This window comes from Lathyrus oleraceus, chromosome 6, assembly GCF_024323335.1.
Source record: "Lathyrus oleraceus cultivar Zhongwan6 chromosome 6, CAAS_Psat_ZW6_1.0, whole genome shotgun sequence".
Lineage (NCBI taxonomy): Eukaryota > Viridiplantae > Streptophyta > Magnoliopsida > Fabales > Fabaceae > Lathyrus > Lathyrus oleraceus.
The window spans coordinates 13,514,016-13,534,906 of record NC_066584.1 but is presented as its reverse complement, the minus strand read 5'-3'; the positions used below and the strand labels follow the sequence as shown (position 1 = coordinate 13,534,906).

Sequence of the window (20,891 nt, the reverse complement as noted above, 5' to 3'; positions counted from 1 at the left end):
TAAATGTTATCGCCAGAAATTATATACACTATATATTTTATATATTAAAATTTAAAAGTTAGATTGATATTCATCTAACTTGACTTTTGTAATTTAATTTAAGTTTTTCTTTGAGGCTGCTTTACTAATGAAATTTCACAATACATCATCCTAGTATTGTTATGTTAACACTTTATAACAACTTTTAGATAATAATTATATGGTGTTAAACAATCTTTGAGACATTCATTTTTAAAATCTTCATGTTCCTTTCATTCATAGCAAATAACTTTTTCTTAGGTTTCTTATAGACTTAATAGAAAGAAAAAAAAAAGACATGAGTACAAGTGACATACGGCACAAGGAATCGCTTTTCATCATGCATGGAGTTGCATGATCATGTATGATGATAAGTTTGCTTTATGTATCATTCCCTTTTCAGTTTTGAAGAGTTAGTTAGAGGTGCTGACCTGGCATAACTAACTTTGATAGTTAGTGTAACTATAAATGTAATTTTATAACTATTTTCCAAATCAATCAATGAATCAAACTCTTATTTCATCTTCTTCCTCAACTTTTGATTTTTCTTTCTCTCAAATGGTGAATTGATTTGCTTAGATGGTATCAGAGTAGGTTCGTCCTGCTCTGTTTCTGTTGCGTTGTTAGTATCTTTTTTTATCGCATTTCCATGGTAATCGAATCAGTTTGAAGCGTTTGCAGAATTTACTCGTTCGTGTAGAAGATCAGGGTTGTTTCCATGGTGAGAAACAACAATAGCAACAATAATAATATTGCTTAAGGTCAGGTGTCAAATCAAGTTCAATATCAACTTGATCCTTACTATGTGCACCCTTCGAAAAATTCATCAAATGTGTGTGTTACTCCTGCCTTATCAGGTGATAATTATGATGCTTAGTCAATGAAAATGAGAGGAACATTATCGATGAAGAACAAATTCAAGTTTATAGATGGATCAATTGAAGTTCTTAATGAAGCTAAAATTTTGTTTCTCAAGAGACAAATGTCGAACACGATGTCCTAGACTATTGGTTCGACAAGACGGACCAAAATCACCACAATTAACACATATTCAATTGTACAAGATGATGAAGTAAAAAATTAATAAAGAACACAATAATTGCTAACCCAATTTGAGCAACGCCTACGTCTAGAGGGTTGACTTCCAACCCAAGAAAGGAAATTAACTATTAGTAGCTTAGTACAATTAGTCTTACAAAAAACAACATACCCTGTGTTTTTCAATGCCTCTTCCTAACACTACCAAATGACTTTCTATTTAGGACTCCCCCTAAATATGAGAACCCTCTCACTTTCTCTCAATCATTAAACCCTAGTGATTGGTGTTTAACCCAATTATCAATGATGAATATTACAACACAACTAGACAAACCTTCTATGTCAAGTTACTGAAACATAGAGGTGTACATAAAGATATTGAATTTACAACTCAACTAGACAAACCTACAACTCTGCCAAGTTATATTGAATATGAATGCTTGCTTTCCAAAATTATATTGAATATGAATATTGAAATATAGTGTGGTGTACATAAAATAACAATGACTCTTGTAAACCCTAACACTCTAAAATATTGAATATGAATGCTTGCTTTTCAAAGTAGGTTTGAGCTCCTTATATAACATAATAACTCTGGGCTTTTCTCCTTGGATATTAGCTTTAGTTTCGTCCATAATCAATGAAGAATATGTTGGATATTATTTGTTCCATAAATCTCTCCGAGAAGATCTAATTTGTTACAATTTAAATTCAAATTTAAATCTAAATTAATCTTCGTCTAACTGTCAATAAATCACCTAATCATATTGCTAAGTCAATTAGCAATAAAATTTGATCAAATCTTTGACCAGTAAATCTTCCAAAGCATAGCAACAATGACCTGTTGCACAAGACCCAGATGTTGTACCGACATTGTTGTGACATCGCGTCCAACACGTGTCCCTTATGCACCTCCATAAAACTTAAGCAAGCTAGATTAATCTTGAATACTTTGAACACTTCTCCATGTTGTTGTTTTTCAAAATGCATCCAATCAAAAAGGAACAACAATCTCCCCATTTGGTGAATTGTGGCAAAACAACTCTTCAAGTTATAACACTTATTCATACCGTAACAAGTGACATTCTTTAGAGCATACACTTTCATCAACATCAACTTTCATCATAATTGAGCACATCAGTGGAAAATCAGTAGAATTCATCACAAATGCCACATAAAACAATGTTATAGAATTCATCAGATAGACATGCAATCATTCACAACTTAGTCATGCATGGCACAAGTCAACTCATATTTAGTAGCACACAATCCTACTAACTAACAATTATCAACATGCAATCATTCACATACTTAGTCATGCATGAAACAAATAGTTAGTAGCGAATAACATGATATGCAAAATTCTACTACCACAAAAGCTCACACCAAAAAGGTCAGATTCCTTTCCTGATGTTCCAACATGTTAGCAAATACATGTGTCACCATGTTACCTTGATGGTTAGTACTAAACAAATACTTGTGTTACCATGCTACCTCAGTAACACCATACTACTCCCCATTTTTACCATAATTTGGAAAAGGGTTAGTACATCATGAAACACATAGAGGGCAGTCATACAAAGGTTAGTATGCTAGCACAAACGCAACCAAGACATGAGTAGAACAACCAGAACAACATCCAGAGACGCACAAGTAATATATTAGTTTTATTGAACAAAATCTAAAGAGACGAAGAATCTCTTACAAATAAAGACCTATTAGTACAGATATTGAACACAATGCTAGAGAGTCATGATAGTTATTGGTAAAATAACCCTATAGACTAGCAAGCTAAGATAGATCCAATAAAATTAAGGAAATATTACAGATCCATCAAACTACAACAAGGATTACTTGGAAGCCTCCATATCACTCGATTCTAAGGCTTAAAAAGGCACCCTAGTCTTTGTCTGAGTCACTCTCTTGCGCAAGATTATTGTTGTCGGTCTTCACCTTAGGTACCGATGTATTTCTAACGACATATGTTCCACATGATGATCCATCAAGTGCATATGCAGAAGAAGCATGATCAACCCCTCTTGACTTATTTCTCTCAACCTCTATAAACCTCTCAATATCCTTCCTGATATTGATTTCCTTGAAGGAGGAACTCTTCTGTTGACTCATGACGAGAGCAAATTGCACCTTAAAAGATAGGACTAACTTAAGAATGAGAGATCACTTTTTTACACGTTGCACTGGTCCGTATAAAAGGAAGTCTTGACTAAATTAAAAGCAGCTTTGATTGATAAAAAGGAGAATTTGGTTTTCCAAGTTTGCATGTCTTCCCGACAAATGCAAATACCAAGGGAAATCTTTAGTATTAGATTCATATACTAATCCATATATGTAGGACTCAATTTCTAATACATCTGTTCTAGCAGTTAGGCTATGACTAATCCTCTGCGTCCCATGAGAAAATACTATCATCCTTAACTTCAATCACCTTCAACAAGTTCCAGTATTCAGCACTACCAACAACCTCATTTGTAGATACTCCTTTTCATAATCTGGTCACTCGAGGGAACCTTACTTTTATCTAATCAATCTAGAGTAGAAGATGAAGGTTTCTCAACCGTTCCTCTATCATGTACTTTTCTAGGCTCTTTGACCATATTTTCACAACTATGACCATCATTAGTAGAATTCTTTATTAGTTCAGCAGTTTTCATGACTCCTTTGCAATAACGGCCCTCTACACTTGGCTCATTTTCATTTGCAGTCCATCTATGAAGACCCTTATTCCATTTCTGACTAAATGTGACATCCTTGTGAATTCTCTTCCTTCCAACTTCTTTCTTTAAGATGGATACACTGTCGGAGACATTTGCTATAACATCTATCTTAGGCTCACAAGATTGAACAAGCCTCCTATTTATTTTAGAACTAACAAAAGAAACTTGTTGATCCCTTCTCTTAGTTGGAAACTCAGTTACTAACATGTCACATATGTTGACTAACACATCCTGTTTGACATCTACTTACCCTTTTTTATGACATCATTGATAACATTCTTGATCCACAATAGTTGAGTGCAACTCCTACTAGTATATGTACCTTGAGAATCACATGTTTAGTCCTTTATTTGACAATCAGGAAAATAGATAATCTCTTTTATCTTATCACCGGATAATATTGGATGAACAACATGCTCCACCATATTACCTGATATGTCATCAACACACATGAGAGTTGTCTCAAAACTCTCGTTGTCTTTCTCAATAACTTCCTCTAGAATTAGAACATCTTCTTTAGCTATCAAGGATGGGATAAGAAATTCCCTTGTATTATTAATGGGTGGTTCCTCTTTGGGAATGAACCATTTGAGAACTATAACTTTTTCTTATGTTTGAGGACAACTTTTAAATTTCGGTGTCGGTCAATTAAATTTGTTCTAAAGAACTTATCTTTGTCAAGTATTAATTGCAAAATATTATTTTGAGTGTTTGTCTTAATTATCTATTTACATGAAATATATATATATATATATATATATATATATATATATATATATATATATATATATATATATATATATATATATATATATATATATATATATTTCTATCAAAGTCAACTTAGTTGGTAGCGTACGGATATCAAATATAAAAGTATCAATTTGAACATGCGACATTACATTTATTCACTTTTATAAAATAAATTTTAGACAATCAAATAACAATTACATTAAATAACAATCCAGAATATAGATTTGAATCCGTTGTTCTTCGTTCTCCTTGCAAATCAACAACTTGTCTTTTCAGGGCAAATATTTTATTCCTCAAAATACTTTTGAATTTTCAACTAATTCCTAACACAGAAATCAATTTCATCAACCCTGGATAATAAATCTTATTCAGTTAGAAACCATTAAAGGATGTTTGAGTCAGGGGTTGTACAAGTACTCTACTAAAGGGACTATTGCAATATAAAAATTAGTAATGAAAACATCACCAAAACGAGCCAAATATAAAAATTAAACAGGTAAAATGACATAAAAATCAGAAACTAAATTAAAGGTGTAAAATAAATTTACTTTTTAATGGTTAACCCAAATAAAAACAACATTTTAATTTCTATATAAACACAATACATCACATTACCTGAAATTCACTTCAAAATCTAGTGGATTGGAAATTGTGCTGCCACTGGAGGCATAAAGAATCCACGGTCCAACTGTTAGTAAAAATAATACAAAACTTTAAGCATCATTCATTGATATGAAATAGGTTTAAGATGATATGAAATTTTATTACACTACCAAATTACATACATTGGTTACCAGAAGGATTAACTTCTTCCATGCTTCGATTTCATCCGAACTATAAAGTTTTCTAATTCCTCCATAGAATCCGCCTGCTCTATCGCCTTGTTCTCCATTCTTTCTTGATAACTTTATTCGTCTCATATTCGATCTTTCAGGATATTGCTTGAACTCCACCATTATGGTATCTATCATAAACAAATTAAGAGGTAAAAACTATATATAGATTTTTTTTTAGTACTAACCGCCAAAACTGAACATATTTAATAGAGTTAATAAAATTGTTAAAATTAATGTGTTGTAACCACCACTGTTTTTAGTATGTATTATGAGAGAATTGTAACCATCACATTATAATAATTGTCTTTGATTAGATTTATGGTAGAGTTGTATCGTTAAGATTGAGAGAACCAAAGAATTCTCGTATTGATTACAAACTTATTGTCTCCTATGTCAGTTTCCTTTAAGCATATATAAAACTGAGTGTGTGGTGGATTCAATAATATAAGAGTATTCAAAAAATCTATATTTTCACACTCTAAATTCTGCAACAATATAATTTATCATATATCATCTCTAGAATACCACCAACAGTTTGGTATCAGAGTTGCAGATCCTTGCAGCTGCAGCAGAAACAAAAAAAATGACTTCCACAAGCGACTCTTCTACACTTTATAGCAATGTTAAACTTTCTTTGTTTGAAGGAGAAAATTATAATTTTTGGGCTATTAAAATGGAGACTATATTCACCTCTTTGGATGTCTTGGAGTTCGTCCAAAACAGGTATGAGAACCAGCACCAACAAAGGCTGAACAATCAAGCCAACGACTTGAAGAATTGAAGAAGAAGAAAAAAGATCACAGATGTTGGAGTTCTCGGGATGATTCAAATAGCAGTCTCTATATCCATTTTCCCAAGGACTATGAGAGCAAAAACATCAAAGGAAGCATGGAATATTCTACAACAAGAGTTTGAAGGAGACTCAAAGGTGAGAACTCTGAAACTTCAATATCTTAAGAGAGACTATGAAAATGAAAGAATGAAAGAGAATGAGAGTTTGAATGAATACTTTAATAGACTCTCTGAATTGGTGAATCAAATGAAGTCACATGGAGATACAATAGATGATCGCATAATTGTTGATAAAATTCTGATTAGTTTAACAAAAAAAATTGATCCTATGGTGGCTGTTATAGAAGAAATTAAGGACATATCAACTATGTATGTTCAAGGGTTGATGGGGTCTTTAAGGTCCTACGAACAAAGATTGTTACGACACTCTGAAAAATCAGTTGAGAGTGTCTTTCAATCTAAACTCAACATTCAGCCCAACAATGGTGAAAATAAGTCCCCAATACAAAATAGAGGTGAGTCTTCTAGAGATGGTAGATTTGGATGAGGCATGGCCAGAGGAAGAAACTCACGAGGAAGAGGAAGAGGCACGAATGGGGGAAGATGGCATGAAGGAGTATCAAATAAATGGTGTAAAATCTGTAAGAGTAACACTCACAACGAGAATGATTGCTGGAACAAGGGCAAATCACAATGTCACAATTGCAAGAGATTCGGGCATATTCAAAAGGATTTTCGTTTTGTCAATCAACAACATGCTTCATTTGCAGAAGGAGAAAATGATGAAGGTAATTTGTTCTTTTCTTGTCAAAGCATTTCAAGAAGATAAAAATGTGTGGTATTTGGATAGTGGTTGTAGCAACCATATGACCGGAAAGAAAGAAACTTTTATAAACATTGATTCTTTATTTGACTCAAAAGTTAAACTGGGAAATGGAGAACATGTTGAAGTAAAAGGAAAAGGCAACATTGGAGTTACAACAAAGCAAGGAAGCAAAGTCATTCATGACACTCTTTATGTGCCAGAGTTGGATAAGAACTTGCTAAGCATTGGACAACTTTTGGAGCATGGCTATTCTCTAAATTTTGAGAATCGTGAGTGCAAATTTTTTGATTCAAAGAGAAGAAATGTTATTGTTGTAAAAATGACCAGTAATAGAAGCTTTCCACTTTCTCTTAATTATGAAAAAAAAATCAGCATGATGGCTAGAGAAGAAAATGACTCTTGTTTATGGCACAAGAGACTTGGGCACTTGAACTACAATAGTCTCAAGTTGCTTTATCAAAAGAAGATGGTATATGGGCTGCCAATAATTGAAGAAAAATCTGGTGTGTGTGAAGGATGTATGTTTGGCAAACACCACCGCCAACCATTTCCAAAGGAAGGAGTATGGAGAGTCAAACAAGGGTTGGAACTTGTACACACAGATGTGTGTGGTCCTATGAATACTTTGTCTCATGGAAAAAACATGTATTTTATCTTGTTTATTGATGATTTTACCCGCATGACATGGGTATATTTTATGAGACAAAAATTTGATGTTTTTGTAATTTTTAAGAAGTTTAAAGCTTTTGTTGAGAAACAAAGTGGTAGGTTTATAAAAATGTTGAGAAGTGACAGGGGGAAGGGGTACACCTCGAATGAATTTCACAAATTTTGTGAAGATGAAGGTGTTGAAATACAGCTCACTATTGGCTATACACCTCAGCAAAACGGTGTATCTGAAAGAAAGAACCAAACAGTGATGGAGATGGCGAAGTCTATGCTACTTGAGAAAGGTTTGCCTAAAACCTTTTGGCATGAGGGTGTTAATACTGTTGTGTATTTGCTGAATAGATGTCCAACAAAGGTTGTATGGAATAAGACTCCATTTGAAGCTTGGAGTGGAAGAATACCTTCAGTTAACCACCTTAAAATTTTTGGGTGTGTTTGCTATGCTCAAATTCCTAAACAAAAGAGGACAAAGTTGGAAGAAATAAGTGAAAGATGTGTCTTTATTGGATATAGTTCCATGTCAAAGGGCTATAGACTTTATAATTTGAAGACAAACAAGGTGATCATTAGTCGGGATGTTGTATTTGATGAGAAGACTTATTGGAATTGGGAAGAAGACAAAATGAAGGAGAAAATAGTCCCTGCAATTTTATTACAACAAAATCCAGCAACTGAAAATGAGCAACCAGCCCCATGTACACCAAGTTCTTCATCCTCTCCAAGTTCACCAATTTCAAGTTCATCATCTCCCAGCTCAACTCCAATAAAATTGAAGTACTTGAGTGATATTTATGCAAGGTGCAACTATTGTGTTGTGGAACCAGAAAATTTTGATGAAGCAATCAAAGAAGATGTTTGCAGGAATGCAATGCAAGAAGATATAAATGCAATTGAAAAGAACAAAACATGGCAGTTAGTTGAAAAGCCAAATGACAAAGAAGTTATTGGAGTAAAATGGGTGTAAAAATTGAAACATAATCTAGATGGTTCAATCCAAAGAGCCAAGGCTAGGTTAGTAGTCAAAGGTTATGCACAACATCCTGGAATTGACTATAGTGAGACTTTTGCTCCGGTTGCACGTTTGGATACCGTGAGAACAATCATTGCGTTAGCAGCTCAAAAAGGTTGGAATTTGTACCAACTTTATGTGAAGTCAACTTTCTTGAATGGAGAATTAAAAGAAGAGGTGTATGTGCAGTAACCTCAAGACTTTGTGACTAAAGGCCAGGAGGAAAAAATTTACAAGTTGAAGAAAGCTCTCTATGGGTTGAAACAAGCCCTCTAGAGCGTGGTATAATGAAATTGACAACTACTTCATTCAACAAGAATTTCAAAGAAGTCAAAGCGAGCCTACCTTGTATGTGAAGCATCAAGGTAAATATGATATCTTTCTTGTTGCCCTTTATGTTGATGATTTGGTGTATACGGATAACAACAAGAAAATGATTGAAAATTTTAAAATAGAAATGATGAAAAAATATGAGATGAGTGATATTGGCTTGTTGCATCATTTTCTTGGTATTGAGGTTTACCAAGATGAATATGGAGTTTTCATTTGTCAAAAGAGATATGCCGAAAGTATTTTGAAAAAGTTTGGCATGTATGGCTGCAAACCTATTGATATTCCTTTAGTGGTGAATGAAAAATTACAGAAGGAAAATGGTGGAAGATTAGTAGATGCAAGCATGTATAGAAGTTTGGTTGGAAGTTTGTTTTATCTTACAGCTTCAAGGCCCGATTTAATGTTTGCTGCTAGTTTACTCTCAAGATTCATGAGTAAACCAATTCATTTACATCTCGGGGCAGCAAAAAGAGTTCTAAGGTATGTCATGGGAACCATGGAGCATGGAATCAGATTTGAGAAGAATTCTAAACTTGAAGCTAAAGGCTATTGTGATAGTGATTGGGCCGGAAGTGTTGATGATATGAAGAGCACTTCAGGTTATGTATTCAACCTTGGTTTAGGTGTGATCTCTTGGTGCTAAAAGAAGCAAGATACTGTGGCACAATCTTCAGCTGAAGCTGAGTATTTAGCAGCTGGTTTGGCTACACAACAATCACTTTGGTTGAGAAGAATATTAGAAGATATTGGAGAGAAACAAGAGGGAAGTCTACAGCTTCATTGTGACAACAAATCAGTTATTGCCATGGCAAAGAATCCTGTTTTTCATAACCGGACCAGACACATTAACATAAAGCATCACTTCATTCGAAGTGTGATTTAAGAAGGAGATGTGCAGTTAGCTTTCTGCAGTTCACAAGAGTAGCTTGCAGACATTTTTACTAAAGCACTACCTAGAGGAAAATTTCAGCAACTTAGAGAAGCAATGAGAGTTAAATATCAACTCATTAAGGGGGAGTGTTAAAATTAATGTGTTGTAACCACCGCTATCTTTAGTATGTATTATGAAAGAATTGTAACCATCACATTATAATAATTCTCTTTATTTAGATTTATGGTAGAGTTGTATCATTAAGATTGAGAAAACCAAAGAGTCCTCATCTTGATTACCAACTTATTGTCTTCTATCCAGTTTCCTTTAAACCTATATAAAAGTGAGTGTGTGGTGGATTCAATAATATAAGAGTATTCAAAAAAATATATATTTTCTTCCTCTAAATTCTACATCAATATAATTGATCGTATACCATATCTCTAGAAAAACACCAACCAAAATAATTAGAAAAGATTTCTCACCGCTGCAATAGCACCGGCAATAATTCTCATTCTTGTTACATGATTCTAAGTGGCCAATAACAGCGTACCACCAATCTGCAATATACATTTCCACAGTTATTATAAATATGATATAATATCTATTTTGTAGAAACAGAATTAAATTAGAAGCGTATATTACCATAAGGACTTTGAGTATTTCCTCTCCACTGGATCTCAATATGATTCCCTGGTTTCAACTTGTCTAAACAGTCAGACACGTGAACAACATATGGATGAGAATCAACGGATGGAACTCTCACCATATCCCACTCCATGTTGTTTCCAAATAATCGCCAACCACCATGTTGATATCTAACACAATTTATTCATGCAAAACAAAATAGACAATTTGTCATTAAGATTTGAATACAAAGATGGAACAGGGAAAATTAATCTTGTTTATCATATCGGACAAGTTGGCCAAAAGTTTTGTAATAGTTATACACATATTGCATCGATCAATTTAAGTTAGATTAAGGCTAGTTTATTGTAATTTTATACAAAAAAAAATTATGTATTTTTATAAGTGAACTTTCATAAAAATTTTTTTTTAATATTCTAACTTATTTTTCATAAATAAAAAGATTCATTTTGACTTCTAGTAACATAAATATATAAATTTAATATTAAAACATAATTAAAATCACTTAATTTTTTATAAAATATAATCTCAAAAATAATTTGTATGGGAAGTTATTTAAAATAGATTTATATTTAAGTGGTTTTTTAAAATTCTATTATATTACTATTAGTGACATATATAAAGTGTTGCAAATGAAACTTGCATTAAGCAAAGTGTTACTGCTTTCTGTTTTTGATTAGTTAGTTATTTAATCTATTATAGTGATTTCTCAGTCCTATTTATAAATAACTCTCTTATTGCATATGAAATCTCTCTCTCTCTTAATTTCCTCAATTTGCAAGTAACATAGAATATAAGTTACCAAACAAATTGGCATCTAGAGTCCCAATTCGATTCTCAATATCAAACCATGGAAAATTGAACTACAATCAATTCCACCAGCTTTCAAGGGAGAACTTTATAATATTAGTGTGCGCAAATGAAAGACATATTCAAATTTTAAGATGTGCTTGAAATCGTAAATTATGGTTTCTTGACATTAAAGACAAATGCTACTGAGGCACAAAGAGATACTCATAATGAAATGAGCTAGAAAGATGGAAAATGATTGTTCTTGATCCATCTGTGTGTGGATTCAAATGTCTTTGAGAAGATCATTGAGCAAGAAATGACCAAAGATGTATGAAATATTCTCAAGAAATTATATGGTGGGGATGAGAAATTTAAGAAAGTTAAGTTGTAATCCTTGAGAAAATAATATTAGAATTTGCATATGAGTGATAGTGAAGCAATTTTTTTTTAGTTCTTACCAAAATTGGTGGTATTGACCAATCATATGAAGTTGTGTGGAGAAAAGATTTATGAACGGAAGAAAGTGGAAAAGGTTCTAATATCTCTTCCTACCAAGTTTGTTCACATTGTTGTGACCATTGAAGAGTCCAAATATTTTTCAAAATGAAGATTGAATAATTGCAAACATCTCATGAAGTTCGTGAGTTGAGGCTGAAACAGAGAAATTTAGAGAAGGTATCTGAACAAGCTTTGCAAGTCAAATATTTCAAGAAATTGAAAATAGGCTCCTCAAGGAACAACAAAGGAAAAGAAAAATGGAAAAAGAAGTGGAATGAAAGTGATGATGCAAGCAAGAATTCAAAAAGTTAGGGTGAGACAAGCAAGAATGGTGATCCTCCCTCTCAGAAAGTAAAAAAGAATGTGGAGATGAAGGAAGTTCAATGATAGTGTTGCCAAAACTTTTGGACACTATGCTAAGGATTGTTACATTCAAAAATATTCGAAGGAGGATGAGAATAGTGTAACAAAATTTGCCCATGTTTGAATTTTTACTCAGAAAAGGTCTTTTTGATGGCTGATACACAATTGGCTAAAGATAAAACCAATGTTTGGTACCTTGACACAGGGTGCGACAATTATATGATTGGAATACAAATTGGTTCATCAAGCTAGATGAATCAGTGGGGAGAACCATCAGATTTAGAAATAGTAACACTATCATATTAGAAGGAATGAGGAACAATCTTGCGAAGAAGAAGAAGGATGGACAAGAAACAATCATATATAATGTGTTATGTGTGCCTTTAATGACAAACAGCTTGATCAATTTGGGTCAATATATTCATAAAGACTACACAATGAAGCAAGAAGATAAATATCTCAAGATGTTTGATGAAAGTTCCAAGCTAATCTTGAAGGCGCCCTTGTCAACCAACGGGACATTCAATATTATGATCAATATGCTAGACCATCAATATCTTGTATCAACCATAGTTGGAGGTCGAAATTGGACTTGGCATCAGAGGTTTGACCATCTCAATTTTAAGAGTCTTGGTTTGATGCACATAAAGAAGATGGGGTATGGAATTTCCAAGATCACAATGCCAAAGCAACTATACGAGTAGTGCTCCTTTTGAAGTAGACAATAAAGTCACAATAGAAATTGGATATGGTGCACTCAGATGTGTCTGGTACTTTTGAAGTGAAGTCACTAGGACGTAATTGCTACTTCTTAACCTTCATAGATGAATTCATTAGATATATGTGGATTTATATGTTGGAGAAGAAAAGTGAAGTTGCTTGCCAATTTTAAGAGATTCAAGTTGCTTATTGAGAAACAGTCTAAATGTGTAATCCATTATTACAAAATAGACCTTTTTATAACATTAAATTACAACGGTCTCATAGTTAACTGTGGTAATACCTTATTTTTGGATGTATTTTTTTTATTTTTTAAATATTTACGAAAAAAAACATTGCATTACGGTTAAACTAAATAGTCGTGATTATACAATTATGGAGTGACAGGGTTCAAATCCCAGCTCCAACAATTTTCTACTTTTTCATTATAATAAGTGTTTTCCTTAATATATATATATATATATATATATATATATATATTAAAATTAAAATTAAAATTAAAATTAAAATTAAAATTAAAATACCTATCACCATGGTTGTTAATGTCAACCATTGTGAAAGTCATTACATTTCATCATGGTTTTTGAATACTACAATGGTGAAATTGTTTACCAATATGTAAGCGAATTAGTTCTCGCTTCTTGACAGTATCTTCGTATGTCTCACAGCAAAACCCTAGCACGCATTTTCTCTCTTCTTCATCATTAGCTTTCTTAGTTTACAGTATAGCCTCAATCTTGTTCTTCATACATAAATGTATTCTTCTTCTTCCTCATTCTCTTGTTTTCGTGTATGTTGTTGTTATGTATCACATGATTTTCTTCTTGTTCGAGAGTTTATGGCTTTTTTCTGGTTGTTGTATGTTATTTTGAAAAATGGTTTCTCTTCTTGTTCAAATTTCAAATCATTCTCTCAACATGAATAGTGGGAGAAAACTTATCCACGAGATTGAGGTTATAAATGGGGTTATTGATATGCTGGAGTTATGGTTGAACAAAGTCAAGAAAGCTTAAGTTTTCAGGATCATATTAGTGTTGTTGAACCGTCTGGTGGAATGGGCTATAAGAAGATTCTTTTCGAGGATCTTAACCCTGAAAAGATGAGGAAGGTAGAGGCTATTGTGAAGGGCCTAATGAATATGGATGAAACTGATTCTGAATCAGATGAAGATCTTGAGAGCTATGAAGACCTTGAGAACTGCACGAATTCAACTAGGCATGAAGATTGAAGACCTTGTTATGTTTCACATGATTTGTTGTTCGTTGTTGACAAATTTTTGTATGTTGATAAATTTTTGTTAGATTATAATGTACTGCTAATTTATGTTAATATGTTATTTTTTTACATGATGTTTGTAGGATTGCAATTGGTTTGTGTTGCTATGAAGAAAAAATACAATAGAGGATGAAGCTGAAGTGAATAATGCAAGCTTGTGTGGTAGATCTAGAATGGCATCCATTCAAATTTAATACAAGTTTGCAGTTTTCTCCTTAGTTCCATCCTCCTTTCATTTTACAATTTTGTCTTAATTTTCCAAGAACGTAGCTATCAAGTTCTTCCAATCTATGTTAATTAATTGATTTTTTTGTTGATAAATATTGTTAGGTGAGTTTGTTATATCATATGTGATTGCTTGTTTCACTAAGCCCTCATGGAACTTGCATTCATTTAAATTGATGTTTGAGATAATAATCAGAGACATTAAATTATCTTTAAAAACAACTTAGACGATCCAATATTTTTAGAATTACATGCATCTTATATTTCATGATTTTCTCTTTAGCCCATAGAACTTGATTCAATGCCACAAATTATTCCAAATGATTATGATAAATGAATGTCGGTTTGAATGTTTCGCACAAAATTTGATGTTTGAAAAATATACTTGAAAAAAAAGATGAAATCAAATTTTGTGTGAAAGACTTAGAAGACATCTATCCATCATTCTTACTTTGAATAATTTGGGATTGAATCAAATTATATGGGTTAATGAGGAAATCATGAATTACAAGATGCATGCAATTTGAAAAACATTGGACCGTTTAATTTGTTTTTCAAGAATAATTTAATTTTTCTAATTATTATCTCAAAATTATATTTGAATGGTTGTATATGGTTTATGAGAGGCAGGTAAAAACAAGCAATCTCATATTTTATAATAAACTCTTACATATACCATAATGGTTGAAATAAATAACGGTGGTGAAATGTTAAAACGCAAGAATAACGTTGATGGGATTCGAACAAATGACCTATAAATTATTTCACAATAATTGTCTTCTTTACCCGTTGTTATAAGTAGCACGCTACCTAACTTATAACCATGTTCACTCGCTCGTTGTGGAAACCGATATATATATATATATATATATATATATATATATATATATATATATATATATATATATATATATATATATATATATATATATATATATACAATCACATGCTACCTAACAACGGGCGTGAAACCGTCATTATATGTGTTTCCCAACCGTCATTATATGTTTTTCTGTAGTAGTGATCAAAAGGTTGAGAACTAATAATGGTGGTGAGAATAAGTCAACTGAATTTTATGAGTTTTGTGAAAAGGAAGATATTGAGCATGAAGTTATAACACATTACACATCTCATCATAATGGCATTGTTGAGAGAAAGAACATAAGTATTTTGAACATGACAGGAAGCATGCTCAAGGCAAGGAAAATGCCAAACCATTTTTTGGGTGAGGTTACCTTTATTGTTGTCTACATCATCAATAGATGTCCACAAAGAATGTGCATGGCAAAACTCCTTATAAAGAGCGGTATGGCTTGAAACCAAGTGTTGGACACTTCAAGATTTTTGGCTCATTGTGTTATAGACATACACCTAAGTAACTCAGAAAAAAGATTGATGATAGATGCCAATCCATGATTTTGGTTGGCTATCACTACATGGGTGCCTACAAGTTGTTCTCACTAATTAAGAACAAGGTGGTGATTAGAAGGGATGTGGAATTTGATGAAAGTAAAGGATGGAACTTTATTAACTCAATGCATGAGGGTAAAGGTTCAAGTCACATTAGAACTATTATCCAAGATGATGAATAAGTAGTAAAAGTTGAGACAAAGCCTGCACAACCTCAAGAGGTGAGAAGATCAACAAGATCAAAAACTCAATCTGTCAGACTGAATGATTATGAGAAATTTCCAGATCAAGTCGTGAGAGAAAATGCTGATCTAATTGAAGAAGCCATTGGCTGAATCAGAGCCAATTAATCATATTCAAGCCATGAAAGATGCTAATTTTTAAGGTGAAATGAATAAAGAGATCAACACCATTGAAAATAACAGAACCTGAGAATTGGTTTATTATTCAAGAAAGAAGACAATAAATGCCAAGTAGTTTACAAGCTGAAGTTGAGGCCAAATTATGAAATTCCCAAGCATAAGACAAGATTAATGGCAACATGTTTTCTTCAAAAGCCTAGCATTGATTTCAATGAAGTTTATGCACAATTGGCTTGACTTAACACCATGACATTAGGTGCAGGTTTTGTAGAATATAGAGGTTGAAAGATGCACCAGCTTGATGTAAAGTAAGCCTTCCTCAGTGAACCTCTAGAAGAAGAAGTTTATCTGAAGCAACCACCTAGTTTTTAGGTGAAAGGGTATGAGAAGATTGTGTACAGGTTGAGAAAATCTTTGTATGGATTAAAGCAAGCACCTAGCGCATGGAACAAAAGGATTGATAGCTTCTTTATCAAGATAAGTTTCAACAAGTACACATCAGAACATGAAGTGTATGTAAAAGGCTCAAGTGAACAAGACCATATCCTCATATGCCTCTATGTGGATGATCTATTGGTCACGCGTTCTAATAAAGATGTATTAGAAAAGTTCAAAGCAAACATGAAGAATGAGTTTTATTTGCCTGACTTAGGAAATTCGACTTACTTCCTAGGAATGGAACTTGTAAAGATAAGCCATGGAGTTTTATTGCATCATAAGAAATATGCACAAGACATCTTGAATAAGTTCAACATGAGCAATTGAAATCCTGCAAACATACCTATGGAGACCAACATCAAAGTAAAAAAGGAGTCAAAAAATGAGTTGGTGGATAGTACATTGTACAAGCAAATCAACCTCATTGAGGTATCTTTGCAATACAATGCCTGATATTTATCATAGTTTGGGAATGGTTGGTAGATTCATGGAGAAGTCAATATTATGTCATCTACTTGCAGCAAAGAGGATCCTAAGGTATATTACAGGTACAACTGACCATGGAGTACTCATGCCAAATCAACAAAACACAATAATGGATGCTAAGGTGTATGGTTCATCTGATTTAGATTGGAGTGGTGATCAAGATTAAAGAAAGAACATGGTTAGATATTTGTTCATGCTTGGATTAGAACGAATCTCATGGAGTTCAAATAAGAAAGCAGTTGTGGCTTTGTCTTCATGTGAATCAGAGTAGGTTGTACCCTCATATGTTGCAAGTCAAGCTCTTGGTTGGATATGTTGTTTGAAGAGTTGAATGTGAACAATTGTCTGCAAATCAAGTTGCTAGTGGATAATAAGTCAATGTTTCATTTGGAAAACCATCATATGAGACATGGTATGAGTAAGCACATAGAAATGAGTTATTATTTCATTAGGGATCAAGTTGGTAAAAAGAGGTTGAACATTGAGCATTGCAAGACTAAGTTGCAATTGGCATACATCTTGACAAAACCTTGTAGCATACAAAGTTTGAAGATAAAGGGTCATTGGGAAAAAGGATCTTGAAAAATATGAATTAAAAAGGGTATTAGGAGTTAATTGAATTTCGATACTTGACTTTTAGTGACGGTTAGAAAATGTTGCAAGTGAAACTTGTTACACAAACAAAGTGTCATGATTTTCTATTTTTGTTAGTTATTGTTTTCTTAACCATATAAATAGCTCTTTTATTGTATGTAAATTCTAATAACACCTCTCTCTCCATTACTCTTAATTATCTCTTAACATTTAATTCGCAAGTAACTTAGAATATAAGTTACCCAACATAATATTCAAAAAAGTTATAACAAAATAATAAAATATCTAAAATAATATTTATGAAAAACTATTTAAATTAATTTTTCATTAGAAATTCTTTTTGAAAAAAATTGTACATTTTTTTACACAAAAATATGTGATATTATGAAAGTCATTTAAAAACTAAATAAAACAAACAGGATCATATAATTGGTTATTCGTTATGTGTGGGAGTGATAATAAATGGAATCAAGTTAGACTTGTCAAGCATAAGATTGATATGTTATAAAGTCAAGGCATAAGTCTTGCATATGATCTATCATAGACTTATTTTTTATTTCTAATGTGTCATTTTTTTAAGGTTTGATTAACTTGTTAATCTACTTAAAAGTCTATTTTATATAAATATACGTAAATAAGTAATTCAACTAATATTTAAATAGATTAACAAACTCAAAAATTTATGAAACAAAAAGTTTTTTTTACATTGACTTATCTGACCTTACATAATAATAACATAAATTTTGTAAAATTATTAGTTTGAGAGAATTTATAAAAATAATTTATGACATTTCATTGACTTATCTGACCTTCCATAATAGCATATGTATACGATATAGATTAGGTTATAAACTCTCTTAATCATCAAAAGAAATGTTATCATCTAATTCTAGGTAGTTTTGTGTAATCAGTGCAATAAATATAAAATAATATAAAGTAGGAAGAATATGCAAACATTTGGCATACCTAGCTTGAAAGGTATTTGATTCATAGTCATATCTAACCAAGGCATCATGAACCACTAACCCCTGCAAACAAATTTAATATATGAAAAAAATTGAAATTTAAGTTTACAATATATTGAGTGATCTTCTTTAATTACCTTGTAAACCTGAGCAGGAAACCAAAACCTACCACGTTCTAAAGAGAAAAACAAAGACATCATGAAGTGATTTGACCATTGATTATTAATTACCAACGAAGAATCTTGTAAGTAAGAACAAAGGTAGAGATTAGGCCAAACACCAACAAAGGAACCAAATGATCCATTCTGATTGTTGGTTCCATGATTCCCTTCCTTCGCTTTTGTAACATGCAAATGCCACTCTTTATAAACAGCCTCACCAATAACTCTACCCCATTTGTTTTTCAAGTGCTTTTCCCATAAATCATCACTTTTACATTTATCCCTTAAGAAAACACACACCTCTAACATTCTACATAGTTCTTTTGGTGAAAGTTGGTTGAGGATTAAGTCTAAGGTTACTTCAGGCAAATCCAAAAGGGACGACATGTTCTTTGATGAGATAGCTAGCTAGGTTGATGAGTTACCTTACTCTATAATTTATTCTACGTAGACTAGAATATTCATAATCATAAAAGCCAATAAAAAGGAAACAAGGAGTATATATCAATGTTCGATGATCACTAGTTCATTGTTTTTCACCTACTTTGCCGGCCATGCCTTGGACTGAGATTCGCTGTTATCAAAATATTATGGAGTTATGCATTAAAGCTTTAGTAGCCTTTCGATTTAAATCAAACAAAATTTTATTTAAAATTAGATCAACTAAAAATTAAATTTTATTATTTTTAAACCTGATAATCTTTTCAAACAATTAATAACCTCTTGACTGATCTGCAAATTTTATCTCAATTAATAAAAGTTGATGTTGCAAAGTCTACGTTAGAGTTTGAACTCTAAATATTTTAGTTATGTGAGAATTTATAATGATTATTATTTGTTCGTGTATATATATATATATATATATATATATATATATATATATATATATATATATATATATATATATATATATATATATATATATATATATATATATATATATATATATATATATATATATATATATATATATATATATATATATATATATATATATATCATTATAATTGTATGATTATATTAAAAAAATAGGATCTAAAATCCAATTTTGCATCTCTCATAATTAAGATCTAACATAAATAAATATTAATATTATTATAATATATTTATATTATAGTATGTCTTAAAATTTTAAGTGACGAAGAGAAGGGAAGCTTATTTCAAGATTGTAGAAATTAAAAATCAGTTTGAAAGTTGACCAAGACAATGGCGCGCAGAAGGTCGGCGACAGAGCTGGCACGATGGCGCAACGGGAGGTCATTGGGGGCATGTTGAGCGGCAGTGGAGTGTAAGGTTGGTTCCGACGGGCGATTTGGGTTCGTTGGGTATCAAACTCAACCCATGCGATTTTTTGTGTATTAGGATTGGTTGCTTCGATTTGTATATCAGCTTGTTAATATATTGTGTTTTAGGCTTGTTAAGTATTATATGAGTTTTAGCTGTTATAAATATGTATCTTCGTGATTCTTGTCTTCAGAATCTTCAGAATTTTATAGTCGAAGACATATAGAAGAATTCGAAAACTCTAGTGGTGATCTTAGGGAGACAAAGATAAATTCCTAAGAGTGTGTTCTTAGAATTTGGAAAACTCTTGGAGATAACTAATGAGAATTGAGAAACACTTTTAAACACCTTCGGTTTGTGTGATTCATATATAAAAAGTTGGAGAGATTGAAAATTACTTTGGTAGAAAATAGTGCATGTTCTTGAGATCTTTATTAGAAACATCTCACATTGGTTAGAGATAGAGCATTGAAAGAGTTTATATAGAGTGACATCCCTCACCTTACAAGTCGATTTTGTAATAATGAGTTATGTCAAACTCTGATATGATATTAGAGAAATAAGTTCATTAGTTATAAATCTTTAAATTCTAGAACAGTTTGCACTTCTTGTGTGTTTGGCAAACATGTTAGGTTTCATTTTTTCCTCCAATAATGCTATTATGATGTCTTTCAATATTTTACATAGTGATTTACGGATATCCCCAGTTTTGAGTTCAGCTAGTCATCGATATTACATTTTATTTTAGGATAATTTTTCTGATTTTCTATGGACGTTTCCTCTAACCAAT

The 20,891-nt window shown here is 32.1% G+C and overlaps 1 protein-coding gene across 1 annotated transcript; it reads right to left on the bottom strand.

Annotated features, from left to right (window-relative positions):
- Positions 1-3,599: 3,599 nt before the first annotated feature.
- Positions 3,600-19,204, bottom strand: LOC127093670 (F-box protein At2g32560). Its single transcript, XM_051032605.1, has 7 exons — positions 18,794-19,204; positions 18,658-18,719; positions 10,526-10,698; positions 10,366-10,440; positions 5,326-5,508; positions 5,160-5,232; positions 3,600-3,927 (listed from the first exon to the last, which is right to left on the bottom strand). Exons 1-7 carry the CDS (start codon positions 19,202-19,204, stop codon positions 3,600-3,602), a joined length of 1,305 nt encoding a protein of 434 aa, XP_050888562.1.
- Between the last annotated feature and the right edge of the window lie 1,687 nt (positions 19,205-20,891).